The sequence below is a fragment of the Scyliorhinus torazame genome, chromosome 9 (genome assembly GCF_047496885.1).
Source record: "Scyliorhinus torazame isolate Kashiwa2021f chromosome 9, sScyTor2.1, whole genome shotgun sequence".
Classification (NCBI taxonomy): Eukaryota; Metazoa; Chordata; class Chondrichthyes; order Carcharhiniformes; family Scyliorhinidae; genus Scyliorhinus; species Scyliorhinus torazame.
This window is the reverse complement of record NC_092715.1, coordinates 90,871,651-90,891,056: the sequence shown is the minus strand read 5'-3', so window position 1 is coordinate 90,891,056 and position 19,406 is coordinate 90,871,651. Positions and strand designations below refer to the sequence as shown.

The window sequence follows — 19,406 nt, the reverse complement described above, 5'->3', positions numbered from 1 at the left end:
GGGGGGGGAATATGGGGGAGGGGGGGGAATATGGGGGAGGGGGGGAATATGGGGGAGGGGGGGGGAATATGGGGGAGGGGAGGGGGGGGAATATGGGGGAGGGGGGGAATATGGGGGAGGGGGGGGAATATGGGGGAGGGGGGGGAATATGGGGGAGGGGAGGGGGGGGGAATATGGGGGAGGGGGGGATATGGGGGAGAGGGGGGGATATGGGGGAGAGGGGGGGATATGGGGGAGAGGGGGGGATATGGGGGAGAGGGGGGGATATGGGGGAGAGGGGGGGGATATGGGGGAGAGGGGGGGGATATGGGGGAGAGGGGGGGGATATGGGGGAGAGGGGGGGGATATGGGGGAGAGGGGGGGGATATGGGGGAGAGGGGGGGGATATGGGGGAGAGGGGGGGGATATGGGGGAGAGGGGGGGGATATGGGGGAGAGGGGGGGGATATGGGGGAGAGGGGGGGATATGGGGGAGGGGGGGATATGGGGGGGGATATGGGGTGGGGGGGCAGGAGGGATATGGGGGGGGATATGGGGGGGGGGTATGGGGGGGGATATATGGGGGAGGGGGGATTATGGGGGATATGGGGGAGGGGGGATATGGGGGGGGGATATATGGGGGAGGGGGGATTATGGGGGATATGGGGGAGGGGGGATATGGGGGAGGGGGGATATGGGGGAGGCTCACCCTGCCTGCTCTGACGAGGTCGTTCACCTTCTTGTGGCACTGGGTGCCTGTCCGTGGTGTCAGGGCCACAGCGGGTGACGGCCTCTGCCACTTCCCTCCACAGACACCGGCTGTGGCGTGGCGCAACTCTGCGGCCGTGCCCGGGATGCAGGGCGTCCCTCCTCTGCTCCACCGCGTCCAGGAGCGCCTCCACATCGCGTGACTCGAACCTCGGGGCTGAGCGACGGCCAGCCATCCAGTCGGGGTGTTGCGGTCGGGTGATCTGGTCGGGTGGGGGGGAGCTGCGCGGCCTTATGAGCCGTCACGCCGTGCAGCGCGTATGACGCTGCACGGCGTGAACCACTGCGCAAGCGCGGATCCTGTTACGTCGCTGCTAGCCCATTTCGGGCCAGAGACTATCGTCCCATTTTTATGACGTGACGCAAGTGGGATTTGCGCCGATCGGCGGACTTTCCGCGATAACTGAGAATTTCGCCCCTGTTCTCTACCCCAATATACTTGCTCATCTGGACCACCGTCATGTGTGACCAGTGAACCACCTTGAATTGTATCAGGCTGAGCCTGGTACATGATGAGGACGTGTGCTCAAGAGCATCCTTCCACGGACCCGCCTCTACCTCCCCTCCCAGCTCATCATCCCATTTACGCTTAAGCTATCTGGGTTTCCTCCCATTCCATAAGTTCTTTATCGATTTCCGAAATCTTCCCCTCCCCCACTCCCGTTCTAGAAACTACCGTGTCCTGTTTCCCCTGTTGCGGTAGAAGCGAATAGGCCGAAACATGCCTTTACACAAAATCCATTATCTGCAGATATCGAAAACCATCCCCCTCCAGCAATTCAATCTCCTCCTCCAAATCCTCTGAACATCCAACCTCCCCGGGACAAACCGGTGATTGCCACAAATTGGAGCCCAGACCGACGCTCCCTCCACTCCTATATGCTTCCGCCACTGCCCCCAAACTCAGAGCTGCCACTACCACTGGGCTGATGGAGTACCGGGGTCGGCGAGAACGGCAGAGGAGCCGTTACCAATGCTCCCAAACTTGTGCCTTTACACGTGCCGCCTCTACCCGCTACCATACCAACCCCCCCACTACCCACTTCCTAATCATGGCCATATTTGCTGCCCAGTAATAGTTCCTAAAGTTCGGCTGTGCTGCTCTAACAGCAAAGAACAAAGAAAAGTACAGCACCGGAACAGGCCCTTCGGCCCTCCAAGCCCGTGCCGACCATGCTGCCCGACTAAACTACAATCTTCTACACTTCCTGGGTCCGTATCCCTCTATTCTTATTCATGTATTTGTCAAGGTGCCCCTTAAATGTCACTATCGTCCCTGCTTCCACCACCACCTCTGGCAGCGAGTTCCAGGCACCCACTGCCCTCTTGTGTAAAAAAAAAAAAACTTGCCTCGTACATCTACTCTAAACCTTGCCGCTCGCACCTTAAACCTAAGCCCCCGATTAATTGACCCCTCTACCCTGGGGAAAAGATTCTGCCTATCCACTCTGTCTGTGCCCCTCATAATTTTGTAGACCTCTATCAGGTCGCCCTTCAACCTCCTTCGTTCCAGTGAGAACAAACCGAGTTTATTCAACCGCTCCTCATAGCTAATGCCCTCCATACCAGGCAACATTCTGGTAAATCTCTTCTGCACCCTCTCTAAAGTCTCCACATCCTTCTGTAGTGTGGTGACCAGAATTGAACACTATACTCCAAGTGTGGCCTAACTAAGGTTCTATACAGCTGCAACATGACTTGCAATTCTTATACTCAATGCCCCGGCCAATGAAGGCAAGCATGCCGTATGCCTTCTTTACTATCTTCTCCATCTGTGTTGCCCCTTTCAGTGACCTGTGGACCTGTACTCCTAGATCTCTTTGACTTTCAATACTCTTGAGGGTTTTACCATTCACTGTATATTCCCTACCTGCAATAGACCTTCCAAAATGCATTACCTCACATTTCTATACTTGCTGGTTTTACCCGTCCACACACAACCAGAGATTACCCTATTCACCCGCTTCAAAAAGGTCTTTGGTATAAAAGTAGGGGTGGCACTGAACAACAAACAGAAATCTCAGGAGGACCGTCATTTTTACGTCTGTACCCTCCCCGCCAGTGACAACTGGAGCATGTCCCACCTCCGAAAGTCCTCCTTCATTTGTTCAAACTAACCGGTCAATTTACGTAACTGCTCCCATCCCTGTGCCACCTGAATTCCCAAATAACGAAAACTTCCTCCCACCACTTTAAAACGGCAGCTCCCCCATTTTCATCTCTTGCCCCCCTCGCCTGGATCACAAAAACCTCACTTTTGCTCATATTCAATTTGTACCACGAGAACCGGCCAAATTCACCTAAGATCTGCATATGCTCTCTCTCCCCCGCCCCCCCCCCCCCCCCCCCAAAACGGGTCAGAAATATACAGGAGTAGGTTGTCTGCATAGAACGAGACCCTGTGTTCCACGCCCTAGCCCCTTCCAGCCATTTGATTGAAGCTCTCCGTGCCATCATGCAAACAACAGTGGGGAGAGAGGGACACCCGTCTTGTCCCCCGGTGCAGTCTAAAGTAGTCCGGACTCACCCGGTTCATCTGCACACTCGCCACTGGTGCCTGGTACTGCAGCCAAACCCAGTCAATAAAGCCCTGCCCAAACTCCCAGGACCTCCCACAAAATAATTCCATTCTACCCAGTCGAAGGTCTTTTCCACGTCCATAGAGGTCAGTACTTACGTCTTCCTCCCCTCAGAGAGCATCATGATCACGTTGGGAGCCTTCTAATGTTGGCTGTTAGCTGTCTTCCTTTAACAAACCCCATCTGGTCTTCCCCTATAACCCCCGGAACACAGTCCTCTATCCTTGAGGCTAAAATTCTGGCCAACAATTTGGCATCGACATTCTGGGAGATTGGCCTGTATGACCCACATTGCTCTGGGTCCTTCTCCCGCTTCTGGATCAATGAGATTGAAGCCTGTGGCATTGTTGGGGGAAGAACACCTCGCTCCCGTGCCTCATTAAATGCCCTCACCAGCAGGTGGGCCCAGCATCCCCCGAAAACTTCTTGTAAAATTCCACAGGATAGCCATCTGGTCCAGGGCCTTGCCCGACTGCATGGCCTCCAACCCCTCTACTACTTCTACAGTCCTGATCGGGGCTCCCAACTCCTCCACTGACCCTTCCTCCACCTTCGTAAACTCCAACCCTTCCAAAAACTGCCTCATCCCCTCCACCCCAGCTGGGGCTTCCAACTCATACAGCCGACTATAAAACTTCTTGAACAGCCCATTCACCTCTGCTGGGCCCAAGACCGTGTTTTCCCCCCCTCTGTCCTTCACTATCTTCCTTGCCTCCTCCTCCTTCCTTAGCTGGTGTGCTAGCATCCTACTGGCCTTCTCCCAATACTCATACCACCCCCCTCGTCTTCCTCAACTGCCCCGCCGCTTTCCCTGCAGATAACAGACCAAGCTCCATCTGCAGCTTTTGCCGCTCCTTTAACAATCCCGCTCCACCTTCTCCCGATGAGCCCGTATCAAAATTAGCTCCCCCCTGACCACTGCCTTCAGCGCCTTCCCCTGTATCATTTATCTCTAAATAGTTCTGAACGGCCCTCCCCACCCCCACGCACCCTCATCTGCTAACTGTCCTACATCCAATCTCCATTGCGAGTGCTGACCCCCCCCTCCTTACTCACCCGTAAATCCACCCAATGTGGGGCATGATCCGACACAACTATCGCCGAATACTTGATATCCACCACCCCACCACTAAAGCCCTGTTCAAAATGGAAAAATCAATCGGGGAGTGCACTTTGTGTACGTGGTGTGGGGGGGGGGGGAATTCCTTCGCTCTTGGTTGTCCAAACCTCCACGGGTCCTCCAACCCCCCCCCCCCCCCCCACCCCCCAATCTGTTCCATAAACTCCTTTAGCTCCTTCGCCGGCTGCCACCCTCCCTTTCCCTAACACCCGCCTCATAAACTCCGTGTCATCGCAATTTGGTGCGTAAATATTCACTAGTACCACCGGCATCCCCTCCAGATTCCACTCGCCATGATATACCTACCCGCTGTGTCCGCCACTATATTCCCTACCTCCGTGACACCCAGTTATTAATCAACATCGTAACCCCCACCCTAGTTTTAGAGTCTAGCCCCGAATGAAATACCTGCCCGACCCATCCTTCCCTCAACCTAGACTGATCCACTGCCCACAGGTGTGTCTCTTGTAACATTGCCACATCCACCTTCAACCTCCTAAATGCGTGAATACTCAAGCCCTTTTAACCGACCCATTCAGTCCTCTCGCGTTCCATGTGATGAGCCTGGTTGGGGGGCATGCCCCCCCCCCCTCAACCATGACCCTTCTTGAGCCAGCCTCCAGCTTGTGTCCTGCACCTCCTCAGGCCCGCCCTCGGGCACCCACAGTCCTCGACTTCCAATTTATCTCCCAGCGCCAGCCCTTCTCCTGTCAGTAGAACAATCCCCACCCCCCACCAATAACAAAATAACACTCCCAATCCAACTAGTCACATGCTTGCCCCCCACTGCGCTTGCGTGAGCTCGCCCGCCTAGCTAGCCTGCCCCCGCCCATGGCGCCAAGCATCCTACCCCCCACTGATCTCTCCCCAGCTCGAACATATGGAAAACATCACAATGGGCAGCAAACACAAGAAAATTCCATCCACCACAAAGATAACCCGTATACAAAGCTGAGCAATTTCCCAAAGAAATTGGTACAAAAACACTGCATACACAGCCCATAAAGAAAATAAATTTAGCAGCGTAGGTATAGACCTACTCGCCCCCAAGTTCAATGTCCTCCAACAACTGCCAGTCCCCTGTCCTTCACAAAGTTCATCGCCTCATCCGGCGCTGCAAAATAAAGTTCTTGACCCTCGTAAGTGACCCACTAACGAGTTGGGTACAGCATGCCGAACTTCACCCCCTTAAGAGGGCCGATTTAACTTTGTTAATATTCGCCCTTTTGGCCAGCTCCACATCCAATTCCTGGTAAATGCGCACCTCGCTATACTCCCATTTGCAGCTCCTCGTCTGCCTGGCCCATCTCAAGATCTGTTCCTTATCCAGGAACTGGTGCATTCGTACCACCGTCTCCCTCGGTGGCTCATTGATCTGCGGCTTTCTCTCAAGCGCTCTGTGTGCCCTGTCCACTTCCAAGGGTTGAGCAAATGCACCTTCGCCCAGCAGCTATTCGAACATTTGCTCCACGTATGCCCCTGTGTCCGATCCCTTGATGCCCTCTGGGAGGCCAACAATCCTAAAATTCTGTCTACGCGACCTGTTCTTCAGATCCTCCACCTTCACCCTGCAGCCTTTTCTGGTGATCCCCTCATCAGATCCATCTCCACTGCCATTGCAGTTAGCTGGTCCTCTTGCTCAGCCACCTTCTCTTCCATCTTCTGGATCGCCAGTCCCTGGGCTTCTAATCTTTGCTCCCCCCGTCTTAATCGGGTCCAGGTTGTCTTTGCTTGGCGAAACTCTCCTGGAGGAATTTCATCAACTGTTCCATTGAACACTGGGCTGGCAATCCCAGTTCCCGGAACCTCCGCCATGTTTTCCTGTGCTGCAGACTCCACTCTCTTCTTTGCCTAACAATCTCTCCTTTGCAGACCACTGCTGTTCCATGATTCCATAAATCGGTGGGGGATTCCTCCTCTCTATCTCGTCCATTTTTTCGATCAAATCCCCAATAAGTCGGGGGTGAAAAGGTCCCAAAAGTCCACCACGAGCGGGAGCTACCAACTAAGCGACCTCTCACTCCATGGCTGGTTGTCGTCTGGTTTGTCTTTTTGTTCTAATTGATATGCTGGTGGAACTTGCATTGTTCTAGGACTTCATCATAGTTATGGGAATTTATTTAGTGAATTTAATGGCTGGTAGTTATCAAAGAGGTTATCTGAAGCTTCTAATTCATTTTTGAGTTGACTACCAAGCCTGACACTTCAGATTTCTCAGTTCTTGTGAACAGAACTAAATAATTGGTAAATCTTTAATTCTGAAACTATCAATTATATGAAAGAACATCCTTAAGTTCTTTTTAACTTGGCTATGTTTTCAGGGACTTGCTGAGTTGAGGCCAATGATTTTACTTGTAGAAGCTCATCAAGATAAAGCCATAACAATTACGTGTTTTAGTGTGCATACAAACCGTTATTTTTTTTAATTTAGCAACTTTCCAACAATTTTACAATACAAAACAATCCCAAACAAACGTCTGCAACCCCTCCACCCTCAAACAGTCAAGTGTAACCAACTCCTGAAAGTGGACGATGAACAAATTCCACAATTGTAGAACCCTTCACTCGCCCCCCCCCTGTGCGCAAACGTCACCTTCTCCAGAGTCAAAAACTCCAGCAGGTACCCGCACCATGCCGAGGCACAGGGTGAAATGCTGACCTCCACCCACCGAGACTTGCCTGCGAGCAATCAGCGAGGCGAAGGCTGAAATATCCAACTCCAGCCAGTCTGACACCCTGAATATGGCTTCTAGGAGATAGGGCTGCACATCTACATATACAACCCCTGAGATTGGACTGAATACATCCTCAAATCTTTCCAGCTTCCGACAGGATCAAAACATATGAACTTGGTTTGCAGGGCCCCTACCACATCGCCCACAGACATCTTGCACCCCCTCGAACAGCCGGCTCATCCTTGATTTTGTAAAGTGTGCCCTGAATACTACCTTCAGCTGTATTGACCCCAACCTTGCACATGAATACGAGGCATTTACCCTCCGCAGCACCTCACACCACAATCCCTCCTCCAGCTCCATCCCCAGCTCTTCCTCCCACTTTGCCTTGGACACCCCATCTTCCTCCAAAATCCTTCCGTATATCGCCGAGATGACCCCACCCCCCCACTGACAGCACCGCCGCCAACAATGAGGATGCAGGTGCGATTGGGAAGGTCAGAAAGACCTTCCTTGCAAAGCCCCACACCAGCATATACCTAACCCCCCCCCCCCCCCCCCCCCCCCCCCCCCCAATGTTCTGAATGCATATAAACAGCTGCTAGATAACTAATATTATCTATTCTTAATATCATTTCCGTGCGTTGTTTCTTTTTATATTCCCTTTCAAATTAGAAATAGGCCACTTAGCCTCTCGACCCTGCTCCACGATTCAACAAGATCATCATTGCTGATCTAATTGTAACCTCAACCCCACATAATTTTGCCTGTTTTCATAATGATTTGCAAACCAGTGAAAACAATTCTTTACCATTTACCCTCACGTGATTTCGATTTTGTTTTAGAAAGGCTTATTTTTCCAGCCCTTCCGAACTTCGGGCGGGATTCTCTGACCCCCCGCCGGGTCGGAGAATCCCCGGGACACCGCGCGAATCGTGCCACGCCTCTCGATTCTCCGGCCTGAATGGGCCGAGCGGCTGTAGCAAAATACCAGAGTCCCGCCGACGGCGTTCTAACATGCTCTGGGCCGGCGAGACCTCCGCATTGAAGGGGCCGGGTGCGGCCTGTGGGGGTGGGGGAGGGGAACGACCTCCATTGCGGCCTTGCCCGCGATTGGGGCCCACCGATCGGCAGGCCAGCTTCTCGGCCTGGGGGCCTCCTTCCGCGCAGGCTTCTGTAGCCATGTGCCATTTGGCGTCAGGACCGCCGCGGAGAAGAAAGCTACTATCTCTTGGCTTTTCTTTTCTTTTCTGCTCCTGTAGGGTCCCTGTCGTGTTGGGTGTTCTGATGTACAAACGATCCAACACGGCTGGAGATGGTGTAACTCAATTTTATTAACTACTCAACTGTAACAGCACACTGCTAACTTGGGTGCGTGCATTACCAGCTAGTCTGTGGATCCTGTCCTATTACTATCTGGGTGAGGCACTCAGCACATGGTGAATGTCTGAGTGGCAGGCTCTGAGCTTGGTGCTCTGAGCTGGCTGCTGTTGGAATGAGCAGGAACTGTTGTGTCCCCTGTTTTTATAGTGCGTGTGCTCTCACTGGTGATTGGCTGCGATGTGTGTGTGTGTGTGTTGGTTGGTCCTACTGCATGTCCATCAGTGTGTGTTTGATTACACCATGATATGCTGGTCTAAATATCATGACATATCCCCTTTTCGCAAAGAATATGTGCCTACATGATAATAAATAAGGAAGTGTGGTGAGTGCATCTAATCATGTGTGTGCAATATTTACAACAATATGTATATGTGGCTATACTATATACACAGGAAGGTGCCAGGTGCAGAAACTAACTATGTTACACCAAGAACGAAACCAATATTATTAACAAACAATAACAAAATCTTAAACAGTATGGCAAAAAGTCAAAAACATTACGTCAGAACAAGTCAGTGAGTCCAATATGAAAAGGTTTATAAATTAAGTCTCTCAGGTGGGTGAAGAATTTGGGTTGACCGCCTCAAGGGTGGGTCAGGATCCACCGGCTGAGGAACGGGCCGGGCCACGGTCGAGTGAGGAGGATGCAGGGTGTCCGGAAGGTCAACAAAGTCCATTGCAGGGACAACAGGAGGGCGCGGCACCGATGCAGTATCACGTAGCGACCATGGAACCAGCCGAAGGGCACGCTGATTGCGGCGGCGAATAGAGCCATCAGACAGACGAACCAGGAACGAGCGGGGAGCTATCTGTCGGAGAACCTCAGCGGTTGCTGACCAGCCACCCTCCAGAAGGTGTATGCGGACATTATCTCCAGGCACCAGGGCAGGAAGATCAGTCGCCCGAGCATCATGTGTCGCCTTTTGTTGCTCACGCTGTTGCTGCATCCGCCAAAGTACCGGAGCATGGTCGAAGTCTGGGACGTGAATGGATGGCACAGTGGTCCTGAGGGTGCGACCCATAAGCAGCTGGGCCAGCGATAGGCCCGTGGACAGTGGGGCCGAAAGATAGGCCAGCAAGGCGAGGCAGAAGTCCGATCCTGCATCAGCAGCTTTGCAGAGGAGCCTTTTAACGATATGGACGCCCTTTTCTGCTTTGCCATTCGACTGAGTGCAGAGCACTGGACGTCACGTGTGTGAAGTTGTATGAGCTGGCAAAGGAAGACCACTCCTGGCTCGAAAAGCAGGGGCCATTGTCTGACATCACGGTGAGCGGAATGCCATGGCGAGCAAAGGTCTCTTTGCAGGCTCGGATGACAGCCGATGACGTGGTGTCGTGCAGGCGTATGACCTCTGGATAGCTGGAAAAGTAGTGATGATGATGTAGTCCCTGCCGAGCGCATGGAACAGGTCCACGCCCACCTTCGACCAGGGGGACTTGACCAACTCATGGGGCTGAAGGGTCTCACGGGGTTGTGCCGGCTGAAACCGCTGACAGGTGGGGCAATTGAGCACAGTGTTAGCAATGTCCTCACTTATTCCCGGCCAGTACACAGCCTCTCGGGCCGTCCGCTGGCACTTCTCAACGCCGAGATGGCCTTCGTGCAGTTGTTCTAAGACAAGCCGGTGAATGCTGTGTGGGATCACGATGTGGTCCAGCTTCAGGAGGACACCATCAACGGCTACCAAGTCGTCCCGAATGTTGCAAAACTGTGGGCATTGTCCCTTGAGCCACCCGTCCATCATGTTGCGCATCACACGTTGCAGAAGGGGGTCGGTCGCAGTCTCACGCGAATGTGGGCCAGGCGTGCATCAGTAGCCGGCAGATTGGCAGAAGTGAAGGCTACATGTGCGTCGACTTGGCAAACGAACCACTCAGGGTCGGACGGCGTGTTGACTGCCTTGGACAGAGTGTCTGCTATGATGAGGTCCTTACCCGGGGGTGTAGACAAGTTGAAAGTCGTACCTCCGGAGTTTGAGCAGAATGCGCTGGATGCGAGGGGTCATATCATTGAGGTCCTTTTGAATGATGCCAACCAGCGGGCGATGGTCAGTCTCCACAGTGAACTGGGAAAGGCCATACACATAGTCATGGAACTTGTCAACGCCAGTCAACCGGCCTTGGCACTCCTTTTCAATCTGCACATAACGCTGCTCTGTGGGAGTCATGGCCCGTGACGCATAGGCGACTGGAGCCCATGATGAGGTGTCGTCCCGTTGCAGGAGGACCGCCCCAATGCCGGACTGGCTGGCGTCAGTCGAGATTTTCTTCTCACTTGCAGGTTCGAAAAATACCAGTACCGAGGCGGTGGTGAGCTTGACCTTGAGCTCCTCCCATTCATGCTGGTGGTGGGAAGCCACTGGAATTCAGTTGTCTTCCTGACTAGGTGCCGGAGAGCTGTAGTGTGGGAAGCAAGGTTGGGGATGAACTTGCCCAGGAAGTTGACCATTCCGAGAAAGCGTAGCACCGCCTTCTTGTCTGTGGGCTTCTGCATGGCCGTGATGGCTCCCACCTTGTCGGCATCCGGCCGCACCCCCAACTGGGAGATGTGGTCCCCCAGGATCTTCAGCTCGGTTTGTCCAAAAGAGCATTTGGCTCGGTTAAGACGCAGGCCCTGGTCCCGTATCCATTTAAAGACGCGCTGGAGGCGACTGATGTGCTCTTGCGGTGTGGTGGACCAAATAATGATGTCGTCTACATAGACGCGCACCCCTTCGATGCCCTCCATTATCTGTTCCATGATGCGATGGAACACTTCAGAGGCCGATATGATGCCAAATGGCATCCTAGTGTAGCAGTATCTGCCAAATGGAGTGTTGAAAGTGCACAGCTTCCTGCTGGACTGATCCAATTGAATCTGCCAGAAGCCCTTTGAGGCATCAAGCTTGGTGAATATTTTTGCCCAAGCCATCTCGCACGTAGTCTCCTCACGTTTGGGTATGGGGTAGTGTTCCCTCATTATGTTGCGATTTAAGTCTTTCGGGTCTATACAGATCCGGAGCTCGCCGGAAGGCTTCTTGAAGCAAACCATGGAGCTGACCCATGGAGTCTGCTCCGTTACCCGGGAAAGCACTCCTTGGTCCTGAAGGTCCTGCAGCTGCTGCTTGAGGTGGTCCTTGAGGGGTGCTGGGACCCTGCGAGGTGCGTGAACTACCGGGGTGGCATCCCGTTTAAGCCGGATTTTGTACGTGTAGGGCAGTGTGCCCATGCCCTCGCGAACATCCTGGTTGTGCGTGAGGATTGAATTGAGCTGCGCCCTAAAGTCTGCCTTCTGGAGAAAGAGAGTGTACACGCCGAACGAGGTGGAGGATTTTGCACGCCTTTGCGCATAGCAAAGAGTCCTTGGAGGAGCCCACGATTTCGAATGGTAGTGTGGCTTTACGTGAGTTGTGTGTGTCACTTCGAGCTGGCACGACCCCGTGGCGGTGATGACGTTGCCATTATAGTCAACGAGTTGACAGTTGGAGTTCAGAATAGGTGGTTTAACCTTCAGGGTCTGGAATACTGACCACGTGAGGAGATTGGCGGAGGCACCAGTGTTCAGGCGGAATCTGATCTGGGATCGGTTGACCGTCGGGGTGGCACACCACTCGTCATCCGGATCAATGCTGTGCACTGACAGCGGCTGGTGCATTCGACTCGGGGCGGCTTGTTCTTGTTGATGACAGCAACGCGGAAGGGCTCCCTGTCCTCAGTGTCACTGGTCTGTGTGACGTCGGGATCGGAATCGGTGAATGTGGGTTGAATTGCCCGAACGTTTCTGCGAGGCTGGTTACGAGTTGGCAGGGTGAGCTGCTCGACAGCAGGCAGCATAGTGGCCCAACCTGCCACAGCGTAGGCATTGTCGCGCTTTGGCAGGACATTGCCGCTTTAAATGGGCGGAGTCACAACGTGCAGCAACTGTGGCATCAGTGCGTTCGTTGCGCCACCGCGCATGCGCAGTGCGGTCTTGCGTAGTGCACGCCTGCGCATCGTGTTCCTTTGCGTCAGCGTCCCCTCTTTTTGCGCGTACAAGCGCGAAGGCCTCGGAAAGCACGCGAAATGGCCGGCCTCCTCCAGGCCGTGGCCCGGGAGGTACTCGATCGTCGGGACCCGCTTCGCCACGTTTGGCCCGTGCCGCGCTGTTTCGGCCGCCTGGATGTGTGAGTACCGGCTGGTGGCGTTCTCATGTAGGACGCAGGACTCGACGGCAGTCACCAGGGTGAGTTGCTTGACCTGAAGGAGCTGCTGGCGCAGGGTGTCTGATATGACTCCGTGGTGCAGGACGGCGGATTGCTGATACGTTGCAGGTAGGTCTCACAGGCGCTGGTTTGAGTCTACATCTGGTATCATGTCGTGTTGGGTGTTCTGATGTACAAACGATCCAACACGGCTGGAGATGGTGTAACTCAATTTTATTAACTACTCAACTGTAACAGCACACTGCTAACTTGGGTATGTACATTACCAGCTAATCTGTGGACCCTGTCCTATTACTATCTGGGTGAGGCACTCAGCACATGGTGAATGTCTGAGTGGCAGGCTCTGAGCTCGGTGCTCTGAGCTGGCTGCTGCTAGAATGAGCGGGAACTGTAGTGTCCCCTGTTTTTATAGTGTGTGTGCTCTCACTGGTGATTGGCTGCGATGTGTGTGTGTGTTGGTTGGTCCTACTGCATGTCCATCAGTGTGCATTTGATTGCACCATCATATGCTGATCTAAATATCATGACAGTCCGTTTTGCTAAATCAGTAGAAGAGCTGGCGCATAAGACTTGTGCACATCTGGCTAGTTTTTCCAGTTTACAGCAGTCTACCCATGAGCTTTTTAAAGGGACTGCTGCATGCTTTTGAAGAAATCCTGGAATTTCTTGTAATATCTTTTTTGCTGGACAGGGCACTGCTGCATGCCCCTACCAGTTTGCACTTGCTTCTCCATGTTTTCTTCCTCCTTTGGAAAGCAGTCCTATTGGATTTCTGTTTGGAGGCATGATTGGTTCCAGAAGTGTCTCTAATGTTGCGACCCAAGCCACAATTTTGAATATCTTCTGCGGTGTCAACTAAAATGGGACATTTAGTGACTACCCTGTTGAGTGTAAGAAAAACAACAACTTTACATTGGAGCTGGTTTCCTTCCACAAGTCCCGAAAGACGTGCTTGTTAGGTGAATTGGACATTCTGAATTCTCCCTTAGTGTACCAAAACAATGCCGGAGTGTGGCGTCTAGGGGCATTTTCACAGTACTTTATTGCGCTGTTAACGTAAGCCTACTTGTGACACTAATAAAGATTTTTATTATATATATATATATATATATATATATATATATATATTGAGAACTCGGTTTCTGGAAGGAAATCTGTTCTGTCATCGCAAATTGGCCATGGACGTTTGGTCTTTGAGGTTCGCCTTGGCAGTGGGTTGGTGGATGTTGTTGGAGGTGCCTTGACCTGGGGTTATGTGACTCCTTGGCACTTGTTCCAGAGCCATGAGCTGACAGCGCTGAAACCTAAAACTGAGTCTCAGCCTTGTAATTGAAACCATGGAGTGCAGATGGTGCTAAGGGTTAACTCGTGAGGGTCAATTAGTTTCACCTGCATGAAGCTCAGGATACCAATTGCGTACAATAGGTTCCTCCTTCATGCAGTGCAAATAGGCACCCTGCCTAGCCAGTCTGACCCGGCTCAAGGTGATTACCACATCCCACCGCTACCTCATGGGCCCAAAAAGAAAATGCTGGAAAACTCAGCAAGTCTGGCAGCATCTGTAGGGAGAGAAAAAAAGGTAACATTTCAAGTCCAGGTGACCCTTTGTCAAAGCTGGAGTTGAAACGTTAGCTCTTTTTTTCTCCCAATAGATACTGCTCGACCTACCGAGATTTTCCAGCATTTTCTCCTTGGTTTCAGATACCAGCATCCGCAGTAATTAGCTTTTATTCCACCTCATGGGCCCCACACCCACCACAGCGAGTGAGCTCTCATTCTACAGCCGCAACGTTTGTGCTCATAGTCCACAGAACACGACATTAGTGGCCACCTGCGAGCTGCCCTCCCCTTTTCTCCTACTTTCCACCCGCACTCCCCCTGTTGGGGCTGCCCAATGATCTCTGTCCTCTTAGACTCCCCGGTGCCCAGTTGTGCTCATCTCCATCCTCCCTCTTGGATGTCATGTCATTTTTAAAGAGCAGTAATGATTTGCGCCGCCATGATGTTACAGTTGGTGGGTGGGAAGATTCGTTGAGAATGGAGGATGTGACAGTAAGCTTGATAAGTATATTATAATGCATGCAAATCAGGTTTCTCACCCTTCCTGGGCGTGAACATGATCGTGTCATGTGGGGGTGGGGGGGGGGGGGGTGGGGGCTGGAAAGATTGAGTTTGGAAACCTCGCCGTGCAAATCCTGGTTTTCGCCTCTCGAGATTTACCAGCTATTACGGGATTTGCGCCGGCGGCTCACATATCTTTACTATTTACTGGTTCCTAACGAGATGAGGAGCCCAAAAATAGGCTTAATGATTGGTAAGATTCCGTATCCTGTTGTCTCTGCTACAGTATGTAGCAGAAAACAGCACAGTGGCCGGCATGGTAGCTCAGTGGTTAGCACTGCTGTCTCTCAGCACCAGGGACCCAGGTTCAATTCCTGCCTTGAGTGACCGTCGTGCGGAGTTTGCACTTTCTCCCTGTGTCTGTGTGGGTTTCCTCTGGGTGCTCTGATTTCCTCCCACAGTCCAAAGATGTGCAGGTTAGGTGGATTGACCGTGCTAAATTATCCCATTGTCCAAACATGTTAGATGGGGTTATGGGGATTGGGTGGGGTGAGTGGGCATAGGTAGGATGCTCTTTCAGACGGTCGGTGCAGACTAGATGGGCCAATGGCCTCTTCTGTACTGCAGGAATTCTATGATTCAATATATTTTGAATATGTTATGCTAGAGCAATCACTTTTTCATCATCTAAAAATCGAAGGGGCGACACGGTAGCACAGTGGTTAGACTGTTGCTTCACAGCGCCAGGACCTGGGTTTGATTCCTGGCTTGGGTCACTGCATGAGCGGAATCTGTTTGTTCTCCCCATATCTGCGTGGATTGCCTCCGGTTGCTCCGGTTTCCTCCCACAGTCTAAAGATGTGCAGGTTAGGTGGTTTGGCTATGCTAAATCGCCCTTGGTGTCCAAAAATAGGTTAGGTGGGGTTACAGGGATAGGGTGGAGGTGTGGGCTTGAGTAGGGTGGTCTTTCCAAGGGCCGGTGCAGACACAATGGGCCAAATGGCCTCCTGCACTGTAAATTCTATGAGTCAAATAGAATGAGATGCTAGTATCCCTCTGAGTGACCTTGTGATAGGAGAGTGTTGTCTCTTAACACTATTACGGTTTGCACTCTTTATAAGCTTCATGAGATATGACCAACATCAAAAATGCTAAATATATTCTTGTAGTCACGCATGCAGTTATGGTGCATTAAGCACTGGGTTAATGTGCTTAAAATATTCCTGCCATCTCATTAATCTAGATGAATGTCAACACCTTGATTTTTAAAAAAAATTGTATTTGAAAAATCTTTTCTAGGTAAAATGTTTTTTATTTTCCTTAGTTAACCAGGAAGAATTCATTGCTATTATGACTGGAGACATCTAACCTTTATGCAAAAAGGTACTGCAGAAGTATTGAATTTCTCGAGGGCTTTTTAGTTGTCACTGCTCAAGCACTGCATCGGAGGAAAAAGAAGCACAGGATCCTGAGGATTTCTACGCTAACCTCCTCAAAACCAATCAAATGTAATTGATGCTGCTTATGAAATAATTTTGAATTCACTTTGTCATTATTCTCTCAGTTGTTTGTATAATTGTTAGTAGTTTTACTTTGTTTAGAAACCTTGAAGTGTTAAATACCATAATTTTATTTTTGTCATTACTAATGACCTTAGCACAGTTTTTACACTCAATCCATTCCTTTTGATACCTTTCAAAATGATTGTATTAATACCATTGTGGGGTACTGCAAGTAGTTTTTAATAAAGATATCTGTCACATGCATTTATCAAAGTTTGTTATTCTTTTGTGAAATTCTTTTCTATCCTTTAATTGAAACTGGAACAGATCATTCTTCACTTGGGTACTAAATGCCATTGTCATCAAGCATTTTAGATTGAATGTAGTGCAAAGTTTCTTTTTAGTGATGTGCCTCAACCCCACCCAGCTCAAAATGCATTACTGATTTAAAATATTTATTTCCAAAATAGCGTCACCAAAGTTCACGAAGAGCTAAATTAAGATCACTTCAGCTAATTTCACACATTCTTCCTCCATTGTTCCAAAAGAACCTCTCCAGGTTTCCCCCTGCATAGAGTAGTTTCTTAAATGACTTTCGGGTTTTTAACTCCATCTTCTAAAATTATAAAGAGCAAGCCATTTGGTTTTTTGACCCTCCTTTAGAATTCAATATGGTCTTTTGAAGGGTCGGTGCAGATTCGATGGGCTGAATGACCTCCTGCACTAGGTGTTCTATGAATAGATGATTGATGAATACATTTAAGGCAGTACTTGAATAAAGTGAATTAAGAATCAGTTCTGATTTCAACGTTACTAGAACTCAATACATAGCTGAACAGATGGTATGAGAGGGAGGGTTTCAGATCCCTCGAGTATTGGGCACAGTTCTGGGGGAGGTGGGACAAGTGCAAATTCGACAAGGAAAACGCGGTGGATTTTCATTGCTGGGCGTGCAGGTCCACTGATCTTTGAAAGTGGCAACACAAGTGGACAAGGCAGTCAAGAAACCATTTGGAAAGCTTGCCTTCATTGGACGGGGCTTCGAGTATAAACACTGGCAACCCATTCTGCAGTTGTATAGAACCTTGTTACGGCCGCACTTGGAATATTGTGCACAATCCTGGTCGTCACACTACCAGAAGGATATGGAGGCTTTGGAGAGGGTGCCGAGGAGGTTTACCAGATTATTGCCTGGTCTGGAGGGTGTTAGCTATGCAGAGCGGCTGAATAGACTGGGACTATTTTCATTAGAATGACAAGATTATGAGGGGGGTGGATGGACAGGCACTCTTTCCCAGGGTGGATGGGTCAGTCACCAGGGAGCATAGGTTTAAGGTCCGTGGGGCAAAGTTTAGAGGAGATGTGCGAGGCAGGTTTTTTATGCAGAGATGATGAGTGCCTGGAACGCGTTGCCAGGGGAGGTTGTTGAAGCAGATACATTAACAGCATTTAAAAGGCATCCAAACACATGGATATAGAGGGATAGGGCACAAGGAAGGACAGTTTAGCACAGTGGGCTAAATAGCTGGCTTGCAGTGCAGCACAATGCCAGCAGTGCAGGTTCAATTCCCGTTCCGGCCTCCCCGAACAGGCGCCGGAGTGTGGTGACTAGGGGCTTTTCACAGTAACTTCATTGAAGCCTACTAGTGACAATTATTATTATCTCTACACTCTAGCTATGACTGTAACATTACATTCTGTAGTCTCTCCTTCCCTATGTATGGTATGCGTTGTCTGCATAGCATGCAAGAAACAATACACTGTATACTAATACATGTGACAATAATAAATCAAATCGAAAAGGAAAAGGGTGGATTGCTGGTTAAAGAGGAAATTAATGCAATAGTGAGGAAGGATATTCGCTCCGACAATGTGGAGTCTATGGGCCGAGCTGAGAAATACCAAGGGGCAAAAAACTTTTATAGGTTTTGTACATAGACCCCCAAACTAGTGGTGATGTTGGGGATGGCATTAAACAGGAAATTAGACATGCATACGATAAAAGAACATCTGAATTTGGGGTGATTTTAATATGCCTATGGGCAGATGATAGCACAATGGTTAGCACTGATGCTTCACAGCGCCAGGGTCCCAGGTTCGATTCCCGGCTTGGGTCACTGTCTGTGCGGAGTCTGCATGTTCTCCCCGTGTCTGCGTGGGTTTCCTCTGGGTGCTCCGGTTGCCTCACGCAAGATGTGCTGTTAGGTAATTTGGACATTCTGAATTCTCCCTCAGTGTACCTGAACAGGCGCCGGAATGTGGCGACTAGGGGCTTTTCACAGTAACTTCATTGCAGTGTTAAGTAAGCCTACTTGTGACAAAGATTTTTTTAAAATTGGGCAAATCAAGTTAGAGGAGAAATTACTGTAGTTTATATGGGATGGTTTTCTGGGCCAATACATGAGGAACCAACTGGAGAACAAGCCATCCTCGACTGGGTACTGGTTGGCAGACTAAACAAAGGGTAGGAATTAACGGATCTTTTTTGCAAATGGCAGATTGAGACTAGTGGGGTATTTTAGGGATCAGTGCTGGGACCCAGCTATTCACAATATATATCAATGATTTGGATGAGGGAACAAACTATTGGCACAGTTCAACCAAAAAATCTCCTTGTCACCAAGTCGGGCAAGACAAAGCCGTTGAATTACATCTATAATATCCCCAAATTTGCAGATGACACGATGTTGGGTGGAAGGGTGAGCTGTGAGGAGGATGCAGTGATCCTTCAGTGTGATTTGGACAAGTTGAGTGAGTGGGCAAATGAATGGCAGATGCAGTATAATTTGGATAAATGCGAGGTTTTCCGCTTTGATAGCAAAAATGGAAAGGCAGACTATTATCCTAATGACCATAAATTAGGAGAGGGGAATGTGCACTGAGTCCTGGGTTTCCCGTACACCAGTCGCTGAAGGTAAGCATGCATGTGCAGTAGGCAGTAAAGAAGGCAAATGGTATGTTGGCCTTTATAGCGAGAGGATTCGAGTAAGGGAACAGGGATATCTTCATGGAATTATACAGGACTTGGTGAGACCACACCGAGAATGCAGTTTTGGTTTCCTTATCTGAGGAAGGATGTTCTTGCTGTAGAGGGAGGGCAGCGAGGGTTTATCAGACTGATTCCTGGGATGGCAGGACTAATATATAAGGAGAGATCGA

General features: G+C 50.5%; 1 protein-coding gene across 2 annotated transcripts in view; it reads left to right on the top strand.

Moving 5' to 3' along the window:
- The window catches only part of cetn3 (centrin 3), a 55,793-nt gene extending 39,273 nt beyond the window's left edge, over positions 1–16,520 (top strand). For both annotated transcript variants that reach the window (XM_072516249.1, XM_072516250.1), the window contains exon 5: positions 16,070–16,520. In XM_072516249.1, the coding sequence (XP_072372350.1) occupies positions 16,070–16,113 (44 nt within the window). In that variant the 3' untranslated portion in view covers positions 16,114–16,520. The remainder of the gene's footprint in view (positions 1–16,069) is intronic.
- Positions 16,521–19,406: the final 2,886 nt, after the last annotated feature.